This window comes from Rhipicephalus sanguineus, chromosome 2, assembly GCF_013339695.2.
Source record: "Rhipicephalus sanguineus isolate Rsan-2018 chromosome 2, BIME_Rsan_1.4, whole genome shotgun sequence".
NCBI lineage: Eukaryota > Metazoa > Arthropoda > Arachnida > Ixodida > Ixodidae > Rhipicephalus > Rhipicephalus sanguineus.
In genome coordinates this window covers 144,430,520-144,457,983 of record NC_051177.1, presented here as the reverse complement: position 1 = coordinate 144,457,983, position 27,464 = coordinate 144,430,520, and the positions used below count along the sequence as shown (strand labels likewise).

Genomic DNA, 27,464 nt, shown 5'->3' with positions numbered 1-27,464 from the left:
GGTTCATAGAATGTCGTGCACATGTATTAGCAAAAATTGCATTCAAAATTAAAACCAAGCGTTCTCAATTCATTTGGCCGTCCATAAAAACAATACTTTCTACAAACACACTGCAAGATGTCAGCCCTGTTCGGCCCCATCCCACCCTTGCGTTAAAATGTGCTACCATTGATCATATATGAATAAAAATGCAAAGTCGTTAACAGGCAGTAAATGCAGATTTTAAAGTCGGACAATCAAGGACAAAAGTTTGTCGTACACGGACATTTCGACAAATCGCAGTTGTTTTTGTGGCAGTCTCGCGAGAAACGTCGCCCGCGCTGGTACTCACACCTCGCCTTCTTTTATTTCTTTCTTGAAGGCGCTGATTCTGCCCACTTGCCAGGGTTCTCAAAGAAGCAGCATCGGCAAAAGCATTCGGCCGATGGCGGCGCGGCGTTGGCCAGCGGACAGGGGTCGCCGTTCTCACACAGCGGCGAAGAGCAGCTCGGCGGCCTGGCTTCCGGTGGCGCTTCGAAGAGCGACCAACTGTCGCCGCAGTCCTCCGGAAGACAAGCCACCCACCGAGGAACTGTCCCCCAACGACGACGCCGCTGCCAGGTATACAGCGTCAACAACTAGTCCCGCGACTCGCGGGAGTATCTCACATTGAGAGATTTTGGCCCGCGTCCCGCAGGAGACACGAAAACCTTCAAAAATCACATGATGACGTCGCCATATGGCGTCATCATGACGTTACATAGCGCCAAAATTTGCGACGTCGTCATGACGTTACTTCATCAGCTGACATCATCTCTTGGTCAAAGGTGGCCCAATCACGGAGGCAGGGCAAAGCTAGGTGAGGTGCAGAAAGCTTGCAATGCCTCCGATCTCGAAGGCAGTGGAAAACCACGTTAGGTGCAGAAATATTTCGCAGAGGGCGGGGGAGGATCCGTACATCGAGGGAGAAGAAAAACAATAACATGACTTTCGCCTTGAATTCATCAAGACCTGGCGTCTTCTGCACCTTGAGTTCGACTGCATCTGGACACCCTGTTAGAGAATGTGTTAGGTGCAAGCACGGCTTCCGAACAAGTCAGCTAGCTGCGCGGTTCACGGCGGCGGTGAATGCTTCTGCCGTTAGCTGCGCGCGCAGTTCCGCCGTTCTCCCCGATGGTCATGCCACCTGTTGGCCGTTGTATACTCGTGCTTAGGCAACCGGTAATGCATGGCCGCTGCGGCATCAAACTGTTTCGGAAAAAGAAAGACCCTATGCAAGCGTTATGTCAGGACAAAACCAATTCTGGTTGAACCGTTGGCTGTCCACTTCTCTATCGGTATAACAAACATTACATATGTACTGCTATAACTTAGCAAGATATAGTCGAGCGTTGCGTGAATACGTCTACGGCCGATACTTCTATGACCATCATCACACCGTCTCGTGCACTTCGTGGCGATGAAACTGACGTCTCTGCTCTATCGTGAGTGCCGACATAACGTCGACACTCAGGCATAGGTCGCCAAAAAAAGTGGAGCTCGCTCAGACTCGTTCAAGAAATATATTTTGCTCTTCGAGCTCACTCGGACTTAGACTCGCCAAAAGTTTTCCTCAGCTGGACTGATTCGGTTTCAGACTCGCTAAACTTTTTCTCAACCAGACTCACTCGGACTCACACTAACCAACATATTACTCAGCCGGACTCACCCAGGCTTGGACTCATGGCTCAATCAGAGTCTGAGTGAGGCTGAGTGAGTCGACTCATGAGTCTGTTAGCGTAAAATTTGCTTTTACGATCGTAGTTTCAATGCTCTTTAATGCCAATATCTGGCACAGTCGGTGCTCTACCTGACACCTTATGATCTCGTGGTGTGAAATAACACGTATCAGTCTAGTAAGGACATTTTGATGAACGACGCGACTCACACGAGGTATTTTTATCAAGAACTTCTCGTGAAAAAGCTTGCGGGAGGAGGTCAAGGCACCCTTCCCCGTCCCTCTTTACTTCACGCCTCTGATGAATAAATATTTTAGTGGCTTATGAACGCTAGTGCTTTGAAATATGTGTGAGGAGTCGTGGCTATGAACGCGAGCTGATATCAGGCTGATAATAATGCTGTAGATGTATAGGACCACAGTTCGGCAAAAAGAAAAAAAGGAGCTCACTCGGACTCACTCAAGAAATATATTTTGCGCTTAGGGCTCACTCGGGCTCACTCACCAATGTTTTCCTCAACCGGACTCAGACTCAGACTCACTAAATTTTTTCTCAACTGCACTTACTTGGATTCAAACTCACCAAAATATTACTCACCCGGACTCACTCAGACTCAGACTCGTGGCCCGTGTGAATGTGAGCGAGTCCGAGTGAGTCGACTCATGAGTGAGTTTGCCGGCCTATGCACTCACGATAGAGCCGCAATAACGTCGCACCAGTGTATTCGCCCTGCCTGATAAGCGTATGATTTTGCACAACTACTCAATTTACACAAAGAACGCGATCCACCTTTTAACACTTGGTTCAAAGAAAAAAATCCGGTGTAGGTTGCTACTCGCTGACTCCTTCGCATGAAATCGATTCCCATAGTGCCTGAGATCTGCCAATTTTTTGAGCTGTCGAATACATTATTAACTTTGTTTCGTGTTGATGCAGTGATGCATAAAGAAGTTGTTTGCACAAACATGTCACTTACTCTATTTCCATGTTGCATAGATGAAAAAATATTGCAGCAGTCAATTTCTCGCCGAAGGTTAAAAATAAATTACTCTAATTTATTTCGCATCGTGCTGTGTAACCCCCCCTCCCCTTTCCAGGAGGGATAAAAGAAAGTGTTCTTGAACTAAGAAGGGTTATTTTCGGAGAAATCAGTATGAATTTTCTTGCGGCTTCATTTACAAACGGTTTGTTGTCAATTATCTCTTTCAGAATGTTAATTGTAGACATGTAACAGTAAACAGCTAATGTGTCACAAGCAAATATTGGCAGCAGGCTGATCCCACAATACGTTGCGTGGATTCAAAAAATTCGAACAGCAATTTTCAGGAACCTTCTTGCTTGTTAACATGTGAAGGTGTTGCGCCACACGCTGCTTGTATTTATGCCGGCGTCCGTGTACGTAAATGGAACAGCAACAGGCAGATGTCCATCTGATGAGGACTAAAGAGACATTGGAGATTCATGGATCTATCTGATGGTTGTGTCCGTTGCGACAAGTTCCTGCCGTAGCATCAAATGATTTTAGCTTTATGTGAAATTACTGGGGTCCACTTATTCAATTTTTTAAAGTACAGTAGCCTGTTGTCTAAGCAATTTGTATATTCTTCTTCGTGTGGCATCAGACAACACGGAGGTCCGGTATGCCTTCGAAGGTTCGGATGACTTTGAGCGTTTAAACAAAGAATGAATGCCGGTTAATATTGAAATCCTTGTATCTTTCGCGAACAGAACCGCTGGCGCAGCGGAGGTGGAAGACGGCGAGGATGCGGCTGCCCTTGTCAGCCCCGGGAGTCTCGTCAGCCCAACGTCAGCGTCGGCCGCTCGAAAACAAAGTGCCGAGCGCAAGGACACAACGGCCGCGGACGTGACTAACGGCGACGTCGCCGAGCGGTCGAAAAAGAAACGCGGCAAGAAAAAGCGCAGCAAAGGCGCAGAAGCCGAGGCACCGTCACCTGCTCAGGCGATGCTGTCGCCGTCGAGTCCGACGAGCCAGGAAGAGCAGGAAGGCCTTTCCAAATCACTCAGCGGCAATGCCGCGCCGCTGATAGATTCGCTGTCGTCGGACGAGAGGCTGAAGTCCCCCGATCAGCCGGCTACGACATCAGGACCTCTTTCGCCGACGGAGCTCAAAGAGGCGGGAAAAGAGATTTCCCCCCAGGGTGGCCAAGTGCCGATTCCGCGACAACAGATCCCTTCCGACATAACAAGCCCGACGCCGCCGAAGGCAGACTCCGTGCCAGTGGAACGGAAAAGGCGCGAAGTCCTTTGCGGAATGATGGGCTTGTACCCGGGCTTCCTGCAGAGTTATAGGACGCCCCGCTGCGCGCTCACCGTACTTTGCCTGGTGTCGTTCACGCGCAGCTTTTCCATGACCGGCGTCATGATGGTGGTGCTGCCTACGCTCGAGCGCCGGTTTCAGCTGAAGGGCTACGAGAGTGGCATGATCCTCAGCAGCAACGACGTGGCCAGCTGCCTGACCATGCTGCCCGTAGCCTTCCTGGCCACGCAACGCAACAAGCCGCGCTTCATCGGCTACGGCGTCGCCACGCTGGGACTGGGCAACTTGGTCGTGGCGATGGCCCACTTCCTGTCGCCGGCTTATCGCCTGTCGGAGGCTGGGACCGACTTGTGCCCGATGACGGTCTTCAGTTCGTCGTGCACCAAGACCGGGAGCATTAGGTACGCAGTTGAGTGAGTGACACCGAAACGAGCTTTTTCCGTCCCTTTTTGGGCGTTTTCTTGCGAAGCATAGGAAGGGACGGTATGAAAGACGAGCGCTGGTCGCCCATATACTTTGCCTGACATTTCTCAATGGGTGCTTTGGTTGTGCACAATGCATGTGTAGAGAGTGGACGCTTTTTTACTCTTTTGAAGCAACGCTTTAATGTTTTTTTAATTATTTACTGTTCAAGTTCGCTAGTCAGGTGTTTGTACGATGCAGTTGATTCGTTACAGGCAAACTGGGCTCCCCTCAAGATAGGGCAGGATTGCCTGCATGCAGGATCATTACTGCTTTTCATTCTCTGTTATATCAAATATGGAAATATAGCGCATCAAAAGTAAGCATAGAATAAGTGGACCGTATCTGCATCCTTTTTGAATATACTACAACATGCAGCAACTGTTAAAAAGTTGCTTCATATTTCCATCTGACAAGAAATAAGCACCCTATTTTCTCGCCTGTAAGCCGCCATATCCATGAAGTCAATGATGATTGAGGAGCTGGCTCGGAGATAATCGGGTAAACCGTGAATGCTCCATACAATTCCTCTACTTTCATATAAAGACGTCACACGTTTTTATAGCAGCGATTGTGGTCAGGTTGTTGTCGAACCACAAGCGGTCGCAGATTTTGCAGCCGTGGCCGAACGCATGGTCGAGGAAATCGAGGAAATGTAGTTTTGCCTGCGTTGATATCATTATCAAGGCGCTCAATGAAGAAGAGGAAGAAGACTTCTCTTTCGCGCGAGCTGTGCCTGTAGCGGTCGCATATAGACTAAGGTTACGCTTACGACGCGGGACATTACTCCAGCTTATAGTGAACTAGAACCAATGTTCTAGTTCACTATACCCCAGCTTAAGAACTTGGCGAGCCATCTCCTAAAATGCAGAAAATTTGGGGCTTAAGTCGCGACAAAATTCGCTAATCGTGATCTTCAAGCTGGCTTCACGGCTGTGTGTGCAGTCATGCAAGAAAGCTAGATATCGTTTAAGAATTTTCTGCGGTTTGTGTTTCGACGACGTGGCGAATATAGAACAGTCATCATTGAGTAGACCAACTGATGTGTAACGAGCCACGTTTTCATTGGGAAAACGATGTTTATCTTGCTGGCGTGACGTAAGGACAGCGATGCAGCACAATACATTTGGGCGCACGTTCTGCATTCCGCCAGGAATTCGTGAATAAATTTTTGGGGTTTTAACGTTCCAAGACAACGATATGGTTATGACAGACGACATAGTGGAGGGCTCCGGAAATTTCGACAGCCTGGGGTAATTTAAAGCGCACATAACTCTAAGCACATGGCCTCTGGCATTTTGTTCTCCAAAGAACCGCGGCTGGTATTTGATCCTACGACCTTCGGGTTATCAGTCAAACAGCGTAACTACCAGATTGCTGCGGTGGGTTGGGTATTCGTGGCTGTCGCCCCTGCTTTTCCCATATACTTTCTTACAATATTTTAGCGGGAACCATGACGCTGCGATCATTCAGCCACCATGGGAATGATGGGTAGTACATGGACTTGCCTAACCCTCGTGTTGGCGGCTGCGAACGCACTTGTGAATTTGTTTGTTGCATTTCAGCTTTTGTTTGGGGTAAAAGAATTGATCTTTGTGAACCTCGCGGGCTTTTTGAATTGGTCAGCCTAAAAGGGACTGATGAACTTCTGCTGAACTCCGTCTTGGGACACAGCGGCTGTAGGCCACACGGAGCCACATCGAGCAAAAAGAACGAAGCTTAGACAAGTCCGTGTACTAGCCGTCATTGCCATGCTGGCTAGGCGCCATGCGTTGCAACTCCCATAGACATTGATGCCAGATTTCACTTCAGTGTACTATTACGAAACATTGTAATTTTCCCAGCAAGTATATAGGGAAAGGAGAAAAGGGATCGAGGAGGGAAGCTGTCAGAGATGGTCATCATGCTAGTATAATATACATGCTTTAGTACCTGGCTGTAAAGAACACGTTTGTTGACTGTGTTTGTCCTCCCCCCCCCCCCCTCCCCGTTTAGTAGGAACTATCAATTGAGATTACAGATAGAGCAGTTCTCGTGGTGCGATTTGTGCGAAGAAACTGCTTATTTATCAAGTAGCCTCCGTGGCCGCTTATTCTGTATCGAATTCTTGAACTTGATGGCGCAGACGGATGTTCACGATGTGCCACCACTTAATTTGCGAAATATAAATACAGCGTCGGGCTCCAGTATTCAAAACATAAAGTTTGAGCTCTTTTGTCCAAGCCATTATATATTTGTTACCTCGAAGTTTCTGACCAGAAATTAAAAGACAAAAGAGCCGGGAGCCGCTGGGGTACAACCAAATTGGCAATGCTTGCGATGCCAAAAAAAAACACTTATCTACAATATGACATGAACTTGCCTCGAGTGGCCGAATTCAGCCGTCACTTTCGTTATTACTCACCTAAATCGACGGAGCGCCTCGCGAGGACACTGGTCAGGGCTGCGACGCAGCAAAGGAAGCTTCAGGCTCTCCGATAACCGGAAGAAACTTCCGTATTTCCAATTCGTGCAGGAACTACCGCTTCATTTTGATGGCCGGACAGCTCATCAGCGGTCTCGGTGCCACTCCCATCAACACAGTCACCATCGCGTACCTGGACGAGAACCTGCCTAAACGGCAGTCCAGCCTCTACATAGGTGCGCGAGTTTTCCGGACGGCTTCTTTTCTGTGTATTGCTCATTACGTTATGCACCGGAATACTTTTGTTTGTTCTGAAATTACAGTCGTGTGCGGGGTTTAGCCAATATGTGCACATCAAAGAAGAAAGCTTGTTGATCAAAGAGTTTTGATTATGTTCAGGGTCTGAAATACATAGCTTTGTGGAACTTCACATTGCATACATGCAAGGCGATATCTGCTTTCTTAAACGTGGTACCTAATTAGGCCCTCAACACAGAAAAATATAAGAAAATGTAGCCGAGTTATGGGGGACAGTGAGCTGCTTTGAAGCGGCCACAGTGTTTCTTTCGCAATTTGTTTTTTTTTTTTTGCCGCAGCTTGCTCGATCTTGGGTCACATTGTACGTGACTAATTTCATGCGTGCCGAAACACTGTGTTCACTGCAGTTCCAAGCTGCCGGAAACGTCTCCGTTAGTCGTTAAGCGCAGTCCCACTGCTGCGACCTTCCTTTGTATCTGCGCTAGTCGGCCATTCGTGGGAGTGGTAGTGCGTTTGAATAATGGTCCTGAAGCTTCAGATAAATAGTAAAGCATGCTATGCAACCTATTCTACAACTCAGTTTCATTTCCCGCGAGGCTCGCGTGACACAATGTCTTCAAGTGGATCATATCAGATTATAGCGCTGCTGTGACGCTAACAAGGGCTGGCTTGGTATCCTTGGATGTCCGCTAGGACGTTCTCTCTGTTCGCCCTCCCCTCTCTCTTTCTTTCACTTATTCGACCAGCCCACGAGTCTGAGTAATAAACCAGAGCCTTGACAAAGTGCCTAGCCCAGTTTTCAATGCTGTTCTTCCCAAGACTATTTGCAGTCACATCTTGCGCGCAGGTATCTTCAACAGCATGACGATTATCGGGCCTGCTCTCGGCTTCATTGTGGGTGGTTACACACTCACCTACTACGTCGATATATCTACTGACGTCTCCAGGTATGTGCTGGCCCTCCGTGACATGTGTAATGCTCGAACTTGTCAGAAGTAATAACTTAGGTCTGATGTACAAGAAAGAAATGTTACGATTCGTGAGGTAGCGTACGCGTGCGCATAGTTAAAAGCGTGAGCACGTCATCGGGGGCATCGCCATTTTTTAAGTGGACCCGCTGTGTAATTCGCATTTGCTAGATGTGCCGGTCTGTCAGCGACGGCAGTTTGGTGGATATGTTCTGAGATCACAACTTTCTGCCCATTGCGCTCTTCCTAGCCCGACTCGCTGAATGAACACACATCCTGCAGTATCTTCTCACTTTAAGACGTTCACGGCAATGTCTAAACCTTCACGTCCGAGGGTCGTTTTAGTTTAATTCATTCTTAGAACAAAACAACGCTGTCTCAAAGAAAATGCACGTCCACATAACTTGCTGTGAAGAAGGAAGTCGACAGCACCAAACATGATAATCTATAATAATTTCGGGGGTTTCACTTACCAGAGCCATAATATGACCATGAGGAACTCCGTAACGAAGAGCTCCGGAAATTTCGACAATCTGATGTTCTTTTTAACGTGCACTGAGATTGCACGGTACATGGGCCTCGTCGGTGGCCGGTATCGAACCCGCGGCGTTCGTTCCGGCAGCCTAGACCGAAACAATGTACTATACCACCGCAATGGACAACACCCAATATGAAAGCACCATAACAGTCGCGGCAGTTTTTTTTTTTTACTATACGACAAAACTTGTTTATGTGTTGCACAGCAGGCTTTTACATTGTACCGCTAACGCCAGTGCCATATACAAACTGAAGTGGCCGCGCGGTTGTATAAAGCCCGAACTACACGTACGCTGGCCGACCGCGCGCTGTACGTTGCGTACGTTGGCTGTACGCGCTCCGGAGGCCGCGCATGCGCAGATGAAGCAAGCGCGGCAAAGCGCGCGCGGTACGCGAGTGTTCGCGGCGACTGATGTCGACCTTGAGACGGCGCGCGCTCGAAAGCGCTTGGAGCCCTGCAAATACGCAACTGTGGCATGGCTGTTACCGGCACCGGCTTGACCGACGAATGATGATACACATCATGTGAAAAATTCTAGTTCTTATTTACTTTTGCATGTATCTAACAATAAAAAAGGTCAGTATTCTGATGAACTATCAGTAATTTTGTACGAAACAATATCTTGCACGTATGAGGAAGCGCGCGCTTCGCGTGCGCCTTCGCGCGTAGTGTGTGGGCGGAAACCGCCATAACTCGCCGGAGACGACCGGGCTGCGCGCGCTGACGCGCGCCCCGTGCGCGTTTGGGAGCGTACGTGCGGTTCGGGCCAACGTTACTAGAACAAACTTGGTTCGGGCTTAAGGGCAATCGGACACATCGTGCGTGAGGGTAAATTGTCTCACAACACGCGCCTCGGCATCATCAGCTATTCTCGAGGTGACACTCAAGGGAGTCGAGAGGATGTTTGCTAACAGCGAGCCACTTTTTTAAAGAATTAAAAAGGCATTTGACTTTCTTAACGCACTAGTTATTAAACATAAGACGGAAGAACGACACGGACACAGCGCTGTGTCCGTATCGTCCACTGTTAACTAGCACGCTACGAAAAAAAAATAGATTACCAACACGCCCAAGCCTACGCGCTGTCAGGGTAAGGACATTTTTGGCGGGGTTTTCACTGTAGATACTATAGATTAGAACCGCAATATTTGCATTTTTACAGCATAGGCCTTACCCCCAAGAGCCCTGCGTGGGTCGGCGCATGGTGGCTCGGTTCCCTGGTGACCGCTGCCATGGGCCTCACCCTCGGCGTGATGGCCTGCTCGTTCCCGAAGTACCTGCCCGGTAAGGCCGCGGTAGCGGCGTGTGTCAAGACAAAACTTTCTTTGCGAGCGGTATTTCTTGGGCTAGTTCGAAAAACATAATAATGGTTTTTGGGCGCGACTGACGAAGGTAAGTTAGTGAGGCACAAAGGAAACTACAAACGGAAGCGCACTGGCAACGGAAATTTGTTGAAAAATCCTGCTTATTTTACAAGCCTTCTTGAGTTATCTGACGCGTTCAATCACGCCATCGAGTTTAGGAACGTTACTTTTTGCGACAAAGCAACAGGTGTGCCGACACGTGCGGCCCCTTCGTTGATTATACATCTTGTGGCTCGACGATTCCTCGCGTGTTTCTGTTTACAATGGCTGATTACGCGGCAATTTGAAAACAAGGTTTAGCGACAACAGTCACTGCGCAGTGTATCGATAGATGCCCCGCCCTCTACCGTGCAACGTTTTCATAAATCGCGTCCAAAAACCAGTAAACTTCCTTTGTGAATATCTCCTGGCTTTGCGGGTCGTGCTGCTGCTGTGTAATATAGAAGTGAATTCTAGGCACGCATTTCCCGTCTTACTTTCGCTTCGGTTTTCTACGCCCGTTGTCCATTTCAAATCGGCTTATAGCCCGTCTTAGGAAGCATTCTACGTCCCTTTCGCTTTTAAATGATCTCGCGGACGCCATACGTACCACGCTGCGGCAAACGAGTGCAAGAGGCATAGAAAGAGACGTCGCGTAGAATTGACATACGGACGTGGGGTGAAGAACGAACGTGCGAAGCAGCTTCGCTGTGTGTCGCTCTGCGTCTGTACTATTACTCGTACGATATTAATACTGGAAAGTAGCGTGCCGAGCGTTAGGTCGAACATAGGAGCCGCCCTCCATAACATGGCATCCTGTGGCCACACGCTGCATTGTGTGATTTGTGACATGCTAGGAAAGACAAAATAGCTGTAAGCCCGTATGTCAATCGATATAATAATAACATTATCTGGGGCTTAACGTCCCAAAACCACGATATGATTATGAGAGACGCCGTAGTGGAGGGCTTCGGAAATTCCGACCACCTGGGGTTCTTTAACGTGCAACTAAATCTAAGTACACGGGCCTCAGACATTTTCGCCTCCATTGAAAATGCAGCCGCAGCGGCCGGGATTTGACCCCGCGACCTCCGGGTCAGCAGTCGAGTGTCACAACCACTAGACCACCGTGGCGGGGCCGCATGTCAGTCGATGTCAAGCCGTCTCTTTGTCGCTGCCTCTGCTTTCTGCTTCTCAGTTTGTTTCCCTATTTCCACTTCTTAGTTGCTTTTTTTCGAGTGTAACCGTGTACCAACTTTCCGAACAGGCAACTCTCTTGAACCGCACGTCGATGCATGCATCTCGGTTTTTGACACCGTTAGACAGCAATCGAAATAACTCCTATTATTTATGTTCGTCACACAGTAACGTCGCGCAATACCAACTTGGGGGTCGATCAACCTAGAGAAACGGCCGACAGGGCACCATGAGCGTGGCACGTAAGTCATGCTGTACATGACATGCGTGTCATGACTTTCATGTTAACTCGTGTTATTTATGTTCGTCACACGGTCACGTCGCAAGATACCAATTTCGGTGCATATCAATCTAGCGAAACGGCCGCCAGCGCCCCATGAGCGTCGCACGTAAGTCATGCTGTACATGACATGCGTGTCATGATTTTCATGATAACTCGTGTTATTTATGTTCGTTACACGGTCACATCGCAAGATGCCAATTTTGGTGTATATAAAGCTAGCGAAACGGCCGCCAGCGCACCATGAGCGTGGCACGTAAGTCATGCTGTACATGACATGCGTGTCATGATTTTCATGTTAACTCGTGTTATTTATGTTCGTCACACGGTCACGTCGCAAGATACCAATTTTGGTGTATATCAATCTAGCGAAACGGCCGCCAGCGCCCCATGAGCGTGGCACGTAAGTCATGCTGTACATGACATGCCTGTCATGATTTTCATGATAACTCGTGTTATTTAACTTCGTCACACGGTCACGTCGGAAGAGACCAATATTGGTGGATATCAAGCTAGCGAAACGGCCGCCAGCGCACCATGAGCGTGGCACGTAAGTCATGCTGTACATGACATGCGTGTCATGATTTTCATGTTAACTCGTGTTATTTATGTTCGTCACACAGTCACGTCACAAGATACCAATTTTGGTGTATATCAAGCTAGCGAAACGGCCGCCAGCGCACCATGAGCGTAGCATGTAAATCATGCTGTACATGACATTCGTGTCATGATTTTCATGTTATGACTTGTCATTTATGTTCGTCATACAGTCATGTTACGCCATACCAATTTTGGTGCACATTCGATTAACCAAGCGACCAGGAGAGCACGAAGTCGTAGGCGGCTAGATAGATAGATAGATAGATAGATAGATAGATAGATAGATAGATAGATAGATAGATAGATAGATAGATAGATAGATAGATAGATAGATAGATAGATAGATAGATAGATAGATAGATAGATACGGTCAAAGTCGCAGAAGTTCGCTAAGAAATGCTTCGCATTTAAAAACAACAAGTCGTGTTCACAAACGTGTACGCCATGATTGGAGAGGGGGGGGGGGGGGGGGGGGTATCAATCATTCTAACTCGCACAGCTTTCTACCATATCATAACTGAATGCGGCCTACTGATGAGGAGATCCACTTACTATCAAATGCGTTGCGAATTTCGGGCTGGAAGTTGTATCCTCTATTCAAGCATCTCGCTCCCAGTCGTTGACGTGATGTGCTCTCACGTTCCAGGCTACGACGCGGCAGCGTGCCGAAAAGAGAAATGACCAAACGGCCGTCTCGGTCATCAGCATGATGCCGACGAGCGAGTTCGGCCAACGCATCACCGACATGCCCAAGGCGATACGCCGGCTCCTGACCAACGTGCCCTTCCTGTTTCTCTGCGGCTCATTTTCGTTCAGCCGTGAGTGGGCCACTTGAGATCGGTCGCAAAAGTGCCTCGAGTTTTGCAGTCCCGTCTTCTCCGTTCGAATAGCAATCTCAGCATCAACCAAACCTCAGTATAGCCAAACCAGGGAGGAAGTCTTGTAACAGTCCTTGTTCGACTTTCGAGCATTTTGTTTCAGCTCGAGCGCTTGTTGAGAAACCGCCTGGATGTGTTCGTCGTCGAACGGCTTTCTTCTGACTGATCACGTGATTGGAAAACTAAGTTTGAAATACAAGCCCATAGCCAACAGACAAACCTAAATAATTTATCAATGTATTAACAAATTTATTAATTTCGCGCTAATAGTATATTAGAATCTGTACTTGCAAATTACATTACCTGTTAACCTGAGTTGCAATGCTGTTTGTATTCACTTCTATGAGCCCAGAACGAGCGGCGTTGCTAAGATTTTTTGGGAACGTTCCGTAAACATATCGAAATCAATTTATCATTAAATAATTAACTAGTTCATTCATTCACTCATTCAAACGTGTACAAGATTTCGCCTCTATTTCTCTGTTATCGTTTAATTAAAAGTTCTCACGAAGAACACGAAAGCGACGGGAGCACCGGCATTCTGCAAAAAGTGCGTGGTGACGTCTCAATTTCGAGCAATGTTGGATAAAATGCTCTCAACCACAAACCGTGTTGGCAAAAACGAAGTGGCTAAATTACGGATCTCATCAGTACGAATGCGTTTCGGTTTTGTCTTATTGTATTGACCCGTATTCGCAAAGAGAACATGGAATTTTTCGTAAGACAAAATTTCAGCCAATACTGATGCGGGGCCTATATCATCAGCGAATGCGGTTGGCCAGTGAGAATGAACGCTTACGTACAACAGGCCTTGTGAATTGAATCCTAGAGTTTCTCTGCGCTGGTGTATATAGCGCCTTCAGCGTCGACTACACATCGCTCTATGATGCCGATCTCCAAGATAGTGCAACAAAATATGCGAACCTCTCTCGCGTGTTCTGTTTGATTGTAGATGCACTGCCATTCAACGAACCCATGGACGTCGGCACGGGGTTGCAAAAAGGAGAAATGTCTGCGTTGAAACTATTTTTTGTCGCAGAAATGTTCAGCACGGGCCTTACCGCAATGTTGACGAAGTTCTTCGAGTCGCAGCTGGGTCTGCCGTCTGCCAGGATTGCCTACATGGTCGGTAAGTAGTGGCTCACTCAAGGATGTCGTTTTTACACGTTTTGACATCGAAACCGTCTTAGGCTAGACTGTGCAGTATATAGTGTAGTAGTAGTCGCAGTCTGCGCCGGCAGAAAGCTCCTAGCGGGTACGTGCCATTGGCTGAGCCGTCAGGTCGCGTGATCGCGTATTTCCAATCTAGCCGTGGATTCACGACATCACGTGATCTCGCCAGTCAATCATATAGACTCGCGCGTATAGACGTCGCCGTGCCGAAGACTCAGCTTTGCCAGCTCGCGAAGCGGGGGCCAGGCGCCGGCGGCCCTCTGCTGCCCTGAGTAGTGGCGACAGCCCGTTGTTGACGTGTTGCCTTCCGTTTCACGAGTTCGCAGTCCGGAGCGCGCTGGGAGGTAAGCAGGGAGGGATGGCACGGGGGAAAGAATTTACGTCAGGGCGCATCATGACCGTGAGCGCGCGCGATGAAACTCGGTCGCTCGCTCCCGTTATTTGTGTGCGAGTGTGGCTTACTATCATGCTCGCTGCCGACTGTGGAGCTCGGCGCCGGCACGTCGCGGCACCCCGTGGGAAGAATCGCATCTGATCCAAACGCCGCACTTGGTATATGTCGGTTATTGGCCAATGGCATGTTATCTCTTGTTCGACGTCAAACACTGGGCGCCGGAGGCTCCGAAGCCAGCGAGGACGGGTTTCTGTATGAAAAAAGGGCGCCTGCGAAAATGCCAACTTTGCGTTCCGCTTTCAAGCTCTGCCTGCCGCGCACAACTGCAGATTTGTCTGAGATGTTCATAGCAGTATGTGCTATTCGCAAGATGTTTTCTCAAGCCCGAGGGGTGGCTCATGGTCCCTTTAAGTGTGCACAGTGGGTAATACCGGCATTTTTCAAAAAAATAGTAGCGACCGTTAGCGCAGCTCACGCGCCATTTGTTAGTGCGTGGTACGCCAGATGCGTGTATCCAGGGCTAATATAATAGAAATTAAACATAGGCTTACCTACAATTACGCCAAGAATGCACTAATAAACTAACGTGACCGCAACGCATCGTAAATCATCGATTCGGTCGCAGTGAACTTGCCATCTTCTGCGCCGATAAACGAATATGTCGAGATAACTCAACCTAGCAAACTCGAGCTGATCTTTCCCCGCAGGGCCCATCGTGCTCGTCGGCGGAGGTTTCGGCGCCATCATCGGTGGAGCGCTAGTGAGCCGCTGGAACTTGGACTACGAGGGCATCATGCGCCTGTGCATGTACAACTGCTGCTTCTCCTGGTTCGGCGTGCTCATCTTCACGTTCAGCTGCCCACAGGGCATTTACGCCACGCCAGATGGTTTTGTAGGCGAAGTGTGAGTTTGCCGCCGTGGTCACAGCGCACATTCGAGAACGACCGTATTGACAAGCGCGCTTAATCCTCTACGTTTGATGCGACTGAGTTTCACCGATAGAAAATGTTACTACCATTCGCTACAGGCCGCGCCACAATGTTTCGAAACTTACGCGATTGTTTCAGACTTTTTGCGCGCTCCATGTATGCGTAGTCTCCCTTTTGTCCGTTGTCGTCGTCGCGCCTTACACTTCAATTATGCTGAACTAGAGTGTGCTAGAACAGGGTAGTGCTTCGAACGAGCTTCAAAAAGTGAAGCCCAAACAGGGTCAAGCCGCCTGTGGCGCTGCGATCGGTAGATTGCAATGTGTCGTCGTTTGAGAGTTGCGCGCGGCTCCGCCAAAAGGGATAACTGCGCTACCTGACACACACGTACCAACCAGACAAACTGATGTAGTCGGGGGTCTGCCCATAGGACCGGGGAGCAGCAGGCTCAGGAGAAGTCCGAGATCAGGAGCCGGAGCTGATACAGGAACGTTTATTTACATGATGATTTGGTAGCGAGTGGTAGCATGCATGGAGTGTGCCGACGCTCGCGTTATAAAGCGTGGGCCTTCCCAGGATTCCCTGCTGGAGGAAACAATCAAGTCCAGGACAGTCCAATCAAAACGCTGTCTTCATCTCCGCCCACTAAGTAATCACCGCCTCCTTCGCACTCCGGAATAGAGAGAAGCGGGCACCTGGCCGTCGGACGGTCCCGGGAGGCGAAACAAGACACAATACACACAAAAAAAGGAATGCACATTTCTGAACATTGGCAGTCGTTCCTTGCACCTCGGTAGCACATATTCCCTGAAGACTGCCGCGATGTCATGTGTGTGACAGTTGCCACGTCTTTCCTTGCCTCGATGCGTCCGCCGGTGCATGTTGACGGCCAGCTGCCGGCCGGTCACGAAAGTCCACAGACACCGTCATAGTGGTGGAGACAGGTGCCCGATGAAGACATCCTCCTGTTTAAAGTCCCGCGATAGATTTATCCCTGTTTCTTTTAAAATCTAGAGACTTTAATCTCCGGCGGCTCGGCCTAAATTGTTCGTGTGCATCTCGCAGAAGCCTGAACAAAGCAGTGACAAGCGACTGCTTCCTCTGAGCAGCCTGGACTGCAAATAGGTCATCTTCAGGCCATAAAGCGGTCAAAGTCAGCCAAGGCGTGGCCAGGCCGATTGAAGAGGGACTGCCAGCCTTGAAGGTTCAGGACACAGTGGCAGTGTTGTCCGCCCGCATCTGGTTGCGTTTCCGGGGAACGTTGAGGTCCGAAGAAAGCAGTCGCTGACGGTCCGCCATAACATTCTGACGATCCAGCTGGCGCCAAATGCCATGAAGTCCGATCATAACAACACACAGAAGGCGCAGACTGTCCAACCAAGTCTGCGCCTGTCTGTGTGTCCTGGTTTGTACGTGTGTGTCAGGTAGCGCAGGTATCCCTTTTCTGCTTAACGAGTGCACCAATTCGCCTAGCAACAAGTTCCTCTAAATTGCTCCGACAAAGTTGTGCAGGGTTAGAATGCCTGCTTCCCCTCAAAAGGCCTGGGTTGGAATCGCATCTGTTGATGGTGGATATTTATTTTTAGTGTCGCTTGTCATAGCTGTATTGGGTTTCCTTGACCCCCTCCCCCTCCATCCTGTGGGGAACCCTGTGCACGCCTATGGGCATGAAAGCAGGCTCGACAACTCGGACATTCGAGTGCCTCGCAAAAATTAGATGGTAATAGCATCGCACGGCAGGAAACTCAAGACAACGCTGCAGCAAAAGTACATGCCTGTTCAGTGCAACAACACGCGCTTACGCCATTCTACAAACGGGGCCGTATGTGGACCCTATTTTCCGCTGCGTACATCACCGCGGAAGCACGGATGAGAGCGTCATTCGGTAGTGTTGAAATGCACAGGGTGGTCGGTCACGTGCGCCTGCGGACTCAAGAGCGCGTACAATTAGCAGCGGTTCGCGAGCGGGTTCTGCTATTTTCGACACTGTCGAATGACGCCATCTTGTGAAATTCGCCATCTTGTGAAATCTCCTAGATCCAGAGGGCTACTAACCAGAGGGCTGCTATCTTTGACGAGAAATGCACAATTTGACAATATGGCGGATTTGAGTGTCCAGAATAGTAGCCCAGCCTTGACAGCCAAGTTATGTGTAGCGAGAATAACTCGGCGAATGGTCTGAGCAATGTTATTGACGCTAAAAAAAGTCAATACATTTAGCATTCTGAGAAACACGTTCCGACGTTTCAACTCATAGCATAGCTATCACTTTGCCCGCGGTGTTGAGTGCTGCAACCTATGAACATGTGGACTGCCTGAGAGGTGTCTTCTTTCGCAGATACGATATTTTCGGAAATGAGCGTTCCTTACACTGATTACACTTAGGCGCAGTTAAATACATGAAGTATTACTTGCGCCTGAAGTATTTCGCTTTGTTGCAGAGTGACGTCGAGCTTCAGTTGGCATTGCAACGCCGACTGCAACTGCACGGCCAGCCTCTTGAACCCGATATGCGGCGCTGATGGCGTGGTCTACCTGTCTCCTTGCTTGGCGGGCTGTCACAGGGATCTTCAGGTCAAAGACCTTAAGGTAGATGTCTCTCTCATAAGCTCGAGAGCAATCTTAGAGACATTTAGTACAGCTTAAGGTAGCGGAAAATATAAAAGAAGGAAACGCGAAACAACAGTGCTTCCCCATTCTCCCTGCATTTTCATTCTTTATGATCCAATGTATTTTTCTCTAGCTGATACGTTGTAATGGCGAAGAATGCAGCAGTCAAGCGAGTAACGATTCAACTCGTTATTCGGCAAACGTTTACCCAGCAGTGTAAAACGAATGAGGCACGAGTGTAGCGAGCACGCGAGCGAAGGTCGTCTAAATCCAATGCGGAAAAGCGTCTCCCCTTTATACGTGCGTCATCGAACACTACAGCGCGATCACTTGGAATGCGTAAAGTCTGCAATGCATGTGCACCGCTACGAGTAGCGCAAGGAGTCAGTGATGGGGCTGACAGATAACATTCGAGAAGGTGTGAGACCTATCATAGGCTTGCGGGCGCGACAAACCAGCAGCCTTAAGAGTGTAGAATTTCTCAGCGTGTGTGGGCAGTACTCTTCGTATCTTCGACATCCTCGTTTATCAGCAATCCGTTAGTAATATATCTCGACATTGCTGACTATTTCAAGGTACATACAGGGTTTGTCCTAACAGTAATGTCAGTGATTATATTGTAAAGCGTCTGTGCCTCACAACACGCTTGGACTGGTTGATATTGGTGGAGGGGGAAGTTAGCCTACGCATGCGCAGTAGCACTGTCGTCTGCTACCATGTGGAGAGTAAGAAGAGACTTGTCCGTGAAACTCGATTTAGTTTCCCGTGAAAGCCACAATGCAGCGCTCGTTGGATCAAAGGATTTCTATCACGTTTTGTGTGAAACTCGGCAATTCGGGAGTGGAAACTTTTCCTGTGATAAAGGCCCTTGGGGATAATTGCTATTCATAACGTCAAGTGTATCGGTGGCATAAGGCCTTTTTAGAAGGTCGTAAGGAGATCAGCGGTGAAGCCCGCCCTGGACGGCCGTCGACGACCATCACGGATGACAACGCGCCAGTCCACACCACCTCCATCGTGACCACCTTCCTTGTCGATTCAAATGTTCCAAGAGTTCCCTAGCTGTCCTAAAGTCGTGACATGACTCCTCCAGACTTCCTTTTCTTTCTGCGCTGAAAGACTACTATACCAATGACATCATTTCGGGACAGTTGACAAAGTCAGAGGCTTGCACCAAGGCTTTAAGGGACATTCCGGAGGAGGCCTAGCGTGACGCCTTTGAAGCCTGGAAATCTCACTAGAAGCAATTCATCGTCGCAGGAGGAGCCTATTTTGAAACCTTTAATTGTGTTGTACTGATCTGATCAATACATCTTTTTTAATCAACTCAGTGACATTAGTTTTCGGACAAACGCTAGGTATAAATACGCGGCTGAACTAACGTGCTTTGTTGGGATACAGCGAAGCTCTTTCGCTTCTTCGTTTTTGACGCGACACCCGGGGTGCTCTTCTGGACGCTGTCAAATTCCGCCATATTGTCAAATTTCGTAATGGCGGAATTTTAAGCCAACCATAGAGGCCGTCCCTTATGAAATAGTGAGACAAGTTCAAAAAGAAAGTCTAATGACTTTTGACATATCAATCATTTGACGCTCTAATGTCATCAAAAACATATTGTCCACCGTCATTTTGATGCGTAACAAATTTCTGTTTTGGACATATATGTAAGTGCACCATGAATACGAACCATGCATAAGAACAGTCCCTAATTTTTATCACAACAATAACGAACTTTTTTTTTTTCTGTACGTCACCCATTGTCCACAGTTCCAATTCTTCCCCGCCCCCCAAAATCCTTCGCGACGCCGTGCGGATAATCCCCACTTTCCTTCGTTAACTTCTACTGGACAAATGGGCAACACGGGCCCCTGAGCGAGTGTTCGCAGTGTCACTTGATCATATCTCTTCATATTTGCATATGCGATCGACTCATGCATTTTAAAAATAAGGAAATGCTTACTTCGAAATATACGGCAGGTAATATAATAAATCTTGCTCCGGTCGTCAGCAATTCTTCGATCGCCGGTGCATGGGCGATAATGTAAAATATTTACGCATTCTACTGAAACACGATATTTGTGTACATTGCAAGACAAATTGTTTATTGCCTGTAGTCTCTGAAAGACGAACTTGTCTATTGTGATAAACTGATTTTACGGTGGCAATTAAGGCTATTTAACTTCTTTCTTGTGATGCGCGTTTTGACATTAGGAACGGCATCTGAAAGTCTGAACACTTCAGTCACCAGAAATTAAATGCACATGGTCATTTGACTATTTGATGTACACTTAATGTTAAACGACATTAGGCTTTGCATGTCTAATGCCTGTCTAGTGACTCATCAGGAGCGCACTTAGTCGACATGAGACACTCAAGACTCCTTTTCATTCGCTTCTTCGTTTTTGACGCGACACCCGGGGTGCTCTTCTGGACGCTGTCAAATTCCGCCATATTGTCAAATTTTGTAATGGCGGAATTTTAAGCCAACCATAGAGGCCGTAACAGACCTCTGGGCCAATGAGTGTGATGATCAACGGCGGAATATGACAACATGACAGAATTCGACAATGTCAAGAATAGCACCGCCAGATGCGCACGGCGCGATTGGCAACTTCCGCCTGCCGTCTGTGAGGCGTGTGATGCGAGGTCTTAATTGGCCGAGTTATAAGCGGAAATGAAATGTAGACCGGAAAGAAGTACAAAACGAAGCTTAAAGGGGGCCCTGCAACACTTTTTCAAGTAATCAGCAAATAACTTTCTTATTGCCTCACGAATCGGCTGCCGCAAAGAACTTAGAATCCGTTATGTACGAGCGGAGTTACACGGATTTGCCGCACGCTTTAAGCGCGTTTCTCTCCTTTCGCGCGAGCGAGCGCGCTGAAAGCTACGCAGGGGGAGGAATGGCAAGGAGGTAAGAAGCTACGTCTGTTCGTCAGTCCGCGTCATCACCTTGAGCACTTTTTCTTTTCTTTTATTCAAACACGTGGCTTAATTTCAGTGTGATAGCGAGTGCGTGCACGGGCACGCGGCGGCATCCCACGGCGGCCGTGGTGACTATGCAGCCCACGATGGTCAAATCAGCCAATGGCCGTGGACTTTGGGTTTATGACGCGGTCATTTGGGTTTATGGCGTCATTTGCCTAGAGAAGAGCGAGCGATTTCTAGCCGACTTTGAGAATTTATCGTAAATTTCAGGACGCGTGTCGCGCTATAATGTTTCGCTCACACGCCCTCGGGAGCATCGACTACCGATCGGCACCGTTTTCTGATCATGCTGAAAAAGTGCTGAAGGGCCCCTTTAAGAAACGGGAAGCAAAAGTCAGCGGTAAACGTAAGACAAGTGCTTACCCGCAGGTAACTTGATCATCTCTAAGCGGCATAAAGTAAGTTACGCATGAACGCATTGCATCTGCTGCAATTATTTTTGAACGTGGAACCTGTTCGGTCAGACAGTGGCATCCACAATCAGTCAATAAACGTGGCAAATTTCACAAATAAAGCTCCGCTTTTAAAACGTATAACTGTAACTGGGATTAACAGTAATTGCAGCAAAGCTAACAATACCAAGGAACATGACCGTGGATAGCGCTAGCAAAGCATTTTTAGGAGTGGAATGGTCGTCTTCTCGATGCGCACGCTTATGCAGATGTACAGCGGCTGCACGTGCATCAACGGCACGATGAGCGAAGTTCCCGGTGTCAGCTCCGACCGGCTGCTTCTGGAGGCCGTGCAAGCGACGCGTTCGCGATGCCCAACCGACTGCGCTCTGCTCTTCCCGTTCCTGGCTGGCGTCTTCCTGTCGCTCAGCGCGTGCTTCCTCAACGCTGCTCCGTCCACGGCGGCATCAATCAGGTACACTCTTTGACAGATGGAACCTGCAACTTAGCCAAAAAACATTACGTGCTCGTGCTTTGGCATTGTGGCTTCAGTAAGCAGAGATACTGCGAAGGGTGGTTGTTCGGGCTCATTGGAATTTCATAATGAACGAGGGTAAAGCGCGAATAAACGGACGACGTGGACGAGCGCTGACGAACAAGCGCCTGCCGTTTGCCGGGCGAGCACTTATGGAACGCCCTCGCACGAGGGCCTTCAGGGCCATTGTAAATACATTAGGTAACAGTAGCCAGTCGTGTTGGCATCTGTTCTGTACGTACGCAAGCGTGATAAGGCTTCTAAGGCGAAAGACTTGGATGCCTCATCAAACGCAAAAATTGAGCGTCACAACACGAGTAATGCAAAACCTTCTCACGCGATGACGGCATCATATGACGTCATCATGCCTTCACAAATCGCAAAAATTACTGACGTTACTATGTAATTGCTATGACGTCGCATAATGACGTCATCAAAGACATCGTCACTGGGTCAAAGGTGAGCCGAGCAAAACCACGTTAGGTGCAGAAAGCTTTCGGGGGGGGGGGGGGGGGCGAGTATTAAGATAACCCAGCACCAGATGCCGTACGACGATTTATTAGGAGACAGCGACGTCTTAAACAGTTGAGGTAGCACCGGCAGAACACGAAGGTAGATCGCGCGCACAGCAATAATAGACGCGGAAAGTCTTCTTCTTTCTCTCCCTCATTACAGTAGTAGTAGTAGTAGTAGTAGTAGTAGTAGTAGTAGTAGTAGTAGTAGTAGTAGTTGGCGTGAAGGAGGTCGCGTGACCGGAGAATGGAAATTAATAAATCAATAAAATGAAACGATGATGATGATGACTTTCATTACAAACTACCGGAAAAGCAGTGCAAACTTTTATCAATTACATTAATTGCATGCTTACCTTAATTGTAATAAACTGGGGCCCTCTCACCTAGGTGCATGAGAGGGTAGTGTAGGTAACAGGAAGTTCGCACTCCGTCGGGCTCGGGTGGGCCTTCGACAAAGTCAGCGGGCCCGGGCGGGCTCGGGCTCGGAAATACGGCCCGTGCACAGCTCTAACAGGAAGCGCGCACTTGGCAAGATTCCGGCCGCACCGGTGCAAATCACGTGACACGAGGCATTCCCTAAAACGACATTCCCTGAGACGGCAGGTCGCGCGATCTCGCGTTACCCAATCAAGTGTAAGCGCGCATATTTGAAATCTAGCGACGGATTCACGACATTTACAATACCACGTGATCTCGCGCGTGCCACTCACATACGCTCGTGCGCTTACAGCTTCGCTGTCCGGCGGTTTTCACGGCATGAAACTGGCTGAACGTATTTTGTTCTAAGTAGGCTGACAAAGTTCCACTTAGAGGCGATGCATTCTCCATTTGCACTTACGCAGGTGCGTAAAGCCCGCTCAGCGGTCGCTGGCGCTCGGCATCAGGCAGGTCATCGGACGCCTTGTGGGTGAGTATGCCTGCCTCTGTACAGAGAAGGCGCAAGCTCAGGAGTAAATTGAGGCTTGAAGAGATATAGGGGAATGTCGCTGGAGCCAACATTTCCACTACTGGACCTGCAACGTTTGCTCCAGAGACATTTCTTGTTCAAGGATTTCCGGGTCTGTACAAGTACATGAAGGGACCCTTAAGCGGTATTTACGATCTTTTGCAAACTCGTTGAGTCAGTGGCGTAGGTTTCGAGGATCACTAAGAGACCGTTTCAAGCACTCTGCGTCAAGTGCATAATATATTAGTGTTTCAAACATGCGCATCGCTACAGAACACAGTGAATCGCAGCACCGAGATTTCAGCCGCCCCGGTTTTGGAACGTAGCATTGTTTTATTTTATTTTATTTTTTGACGTCACTCATGCGACCGAAGCGTTTGTTCTGGAGAACATGCGGGGATCAACTAACGTTGAGCGCGTCCTTCGCGATCTACGACCTACTGGCGGAGCATTGCGTAAGGAGCCCCGAGCGAATTTGAAAAAATAAAAAAAAAAATAAATAAATAAATAAAAATAAATGTTTGGGAGAAGGGCGACCTTAAGTCGCCCATAGCTTGCGTGGCCGAATACGTTGGTTTTAAATTATGGTGCGAATGATTTACTCAAGGTGTAGTCTAACTGCTTATCTAAATGAAAAAAAGAATCCTTTCCAGGAACCCTTCAATTCAAGCCCACGTGTGTAGTCGTTATATTGCAGCCGACATCTTAAACGATTATCGAAGTGGCTCGCAAATCTCGGAAAACAATTTCTAGGACTGCGGGGAAACCACGTGAAATTGAGTGATTTAGCATTTTCAAAATACTAACCAGGAAAAAGGCAAGCAACATTGTTTCTGTTGTTCATATAGCTCAGCATATTTGCCTTGCTATATTTTGTACTGAGGACGTTTATGTTCGAGTCGCCGGCTTGCTGTTCTGCAGGAATGAATGCCCGCATATTCCCACAAAGCGCGTGCACAAAACTACTCCAAGCAGTCCCAATATTTGGCATATATGAGAAAGCGCCTCCCCAATCATACGGAAGGGTAAGGAACGGACAGCTTTGTGCATCCGTTACTATAACCTCTTAAAGGTAAGGGTGGGCCCTTCGGAACTGTAGTTAGCGTAAAATTTTACTGCCTTTAGCTAGCGCCAAAGACAGCCCATGCGAAAGCCAATGCTCTCACGAGACACTTTGACGTTCATTCTATTGTCTTGTTACTCCTTATTACTTGTTCGCTATCAGTAGCCTATAGATTTCGCCACTACTACAAAATAGGTTGAAGTTTTGCGGAAGTCACGGACGCAAGTTACGGAGATAACACATCTCACGCAACTAGATTCACATTTGCTTCACACTATGCACTAAATATCACATATCACTTCTAATCGCTTCGCGTACCCTTACCCCACTAAATAACCTATCCGCCTCCCACCCCCATCTCATTGAAGCTTTCTTCAACGCACCAGGTGTGCCCAACCTCAGGGATCGGTCCCTCCTTTCGGCATCATTCCTGCTCACTCAGCCAGACAACGGATTTCTTTTTACATTTACTCATAACCCGTATAAGGCTCCCGCCTTAATAAGTAGACCCATTCACAAGAGAGTGTACGGACAAGCGCGTCTGTAGCATGTCTGGCAGCCTAGATCATAGAGATTCGCTTTAATTTACTTCTTCTAGAGGTATCCCTTGTTCTGTTCACTTGTCTGCATTTCTTTTACGTACGCTTTCGCGCGAATACGTCCGATTATTTACGCAATCTACAGGTCAAGCATCTCTAACACATTCGGCCACGAACTGTTGCTTAAAGGTGAGCTAATTCGTAAGGATGTACAAATGTGGGAGGAGATGGTGTCTGTGACATCAAACAAATTGCCCGTTGAAAACACGGACGGTCCGTGTTTTCAACGGGCAATTTCTTTGATGTCATGGATCACCAACAAGCCCAAAATGCTGCTCTCGTGGTGACAGTGCTCTCCCTTTTCCAGCATGTGTCTGCATGCTATTTCCTGTAAGAGAACCTGCTAGTACCGTAAACATGTTCAGATCACACACGCTTACTCTGGACGCCACTCACGAATTAATTTGGCGTCCGGAGTAAGCCGTAATAACGGGGCATGGGTGGCAAGCGCACGAAAAGAACAGGCTGAGGTAATATGATGGTTTTGCTTCATCCTTTCCTCCATATCCGCTAGTCCTTGGCATTAGATGGCTGCCTACTAGAAGCGCTATAGCCCCTTGCCTTCTCGAGTACAGTGTTTCGTGGAACAGAAAGGATCGTGGCTGCAGCCAATTTTAATGCATCCACTGCTAGACCGAATCGGTTTTACTTGCTAGCTTAAGTTACGAGCAAAACTGATTTCGGCCTTATTCGCTTACAAATAGTGCCTGACGTAACCGCTGAAGCGACGCCACGCCACGCGGGGCTGCGTAATAAAAGGCATATACGTATGAGAAATATCAGTGGTGTGTCCGATTTCTCTTGATCTGATTACAAGATGCATTCCGTGGTGGTACTGCGCGAGTCTGGTGGTGCGGAGCATGACTAGAAGGTTTACCAGACCTATCTGTTCTTCTTACAGGGTCCATCCCGGCACCAGTGATCTTCGGTGGCATACTGGACCAAACGTGCTTGTCCTGGCATCAGTCGTGTGGCAAAAGCGGCAACTGCATCGTGTACGAGAACGAAGGGATGTCCCGCGGCCTCTTCTACGCGCTGGCTGTCACTCTCTCCATTAACATGATGTGCTACTACGCGTCCCTCGTGTCCCACCGACGCCACACCCGCCAGCGCGCCATGGCCAAGAAAAGCCGCGCGTTGCGCAGGAACTGACCGAGGCTATCACGGCTAGGCTGCTACGAGGTCGCCGGGGAAGCACCGAGTCTTCTCCCGTGTAGCGCTGCTTTCGTACGCAGAGCGTTATTGCACACGCAACCGTTGCAAGGAGACAGCGTGCGACGTGATCGCGCACCAGTTTGTGCTTAGAGATTGAAGGGCATAGCCACGGCCGCTCCGTGGCATAGCTCTCCGTTTTGCAGTGGCCTCAATTATGGAACTGTACTATTGCAATAAATAATAATGCCCAGTGCGTAAAGCGCGTATATGAAATCACAACTTCCATGCTGATGTAACGTAAAATTCGTGAACACGGGGCGTCGCTGGAGCCGACGTTTCGACACACGGACTTTCCTTTTGCAACGCTGTAACTGTAGCCTTGGAGCTGATGTAAGTAGTTCGGCAGCGCCCCCCCCCCCCCCAATTTGGAGGTGCAAGCGGATATACTTTCCATGGTCACGTGGGTCATCTTTAAACCTGTAGCGGCATCATCATCATCATTCACGATCATCATCATCGTTTTACCATTTACGCGCCGCGCCTCTCGCGCAGCTCATGCCTAGCGCTCGAGGCGCGAGCAGTTAAGAACGAGCTCACGTTCCTGGCTGTCAGGACGCCGGCAGCCGCTGTCGCTCTGCTTACAAGGGCCTTCTAATAAAGTGGCGAGACTTCGGCACGGCCACGTCGGCCGCCTTCACGTCTCTCTCTCGCTACAATTGGTGACCCGGAGAACACGCCTTTCGCCGAGCGGCCTCCTGCCATGCTTCCGCGACTCTGCCCTCCAGTTCCGCCGTTTCACCCGGCCTACCCACGAGCGTGGTTCTGGCAGCTCGACGCCTGCCTCGCGGTGAATGGCGTCACTTCGTAGCCACTGATGCACGACATCCTGCTTGACGCCCTCCCAGCTGAGCTGCGTCATCTGTCCGCCGCGTCGTCATCCAGCCCGCAGCCATACGACGACCTCTGCGCTGCGGTGCTGGCTCGCTATGGCGAGACGTACCGCCCGCTACCGGGGACCCGTGAGTTACGGGTTTCCCCTCCGTCAACGCGAGCGGTACCACCCGGCCCGCAGCCCTCCCATGACCTCGACCTACCTTCCCCGGCCATGTCTCTTTCCACCTCTCGCCCGGCCACCAGCGCAGCGGTTCCCGCGCCGGACGACCCGCCCGGCGATGTTCAAGTTCCCACGCCCGAGGTCTCCGCGCCCGACGTCGTTGCTGCTGCCATCGACCAGTCCGCCACGAGGTGCGTTGCTTCGACGCCCTCGG

At 49.0% G+C, this 27,464-nt stretch overlaps 1 protein-coding gene across 1 annotated transcript in view; it reads left to right on the top strand.

The window, feature by feature from the left end:
• Positions 1–26,357, top strand: part of LOC119381939 (solute carrier organic anion transporter family member 4A1-like) — a 74,051-nt gene extending 47,694 nt beyond the window's left edge. Inside the window, exons 8-18 of the mRNA XM_037649688.2 lie at positions 362–600; positions 3,426–4,376; positions 6,953–7,077; positions 7,947–8,046; positions 9,768–9,889; positions 13,943–14,032; positions 15,178–15,373; positions 17,838–17,985; positions 21,653–21,858; positions 23,276–23,340; positions 25,943–26,357. Of these exons, the coding sequence (XP_037505616.2) occupies positions 362–600; positions 3,426–4,376; positions 6,953–7,077; positions 7,947–8,046; positions 9,768–9,889; positions 13,943–14,032; positions 15,178–15,373; positions 17,838–17,985; positions 21,653–21,858; positions 23,276–23,340; positions 25,943–26,193 (2,493 nt within the window). The 3' untranslated portion in view covers positions 26,194–26,357. The remainder of the gene's footprint in view (positions 1–361; positions 601–3,425; positions 4,377–6,952; positions 7,078–7,946; positions 8,047–9,767; positions 9,890–13,942; positions 14,033–15,177; positions 15,374–17,837; positions 17,986–21,652; positions 21,859–23,275; positions 23,341–25,942) is intronic.
• The last annotated feature ends 1,107 nt before the right edge of the window (positions 26,358–27,464 follow it).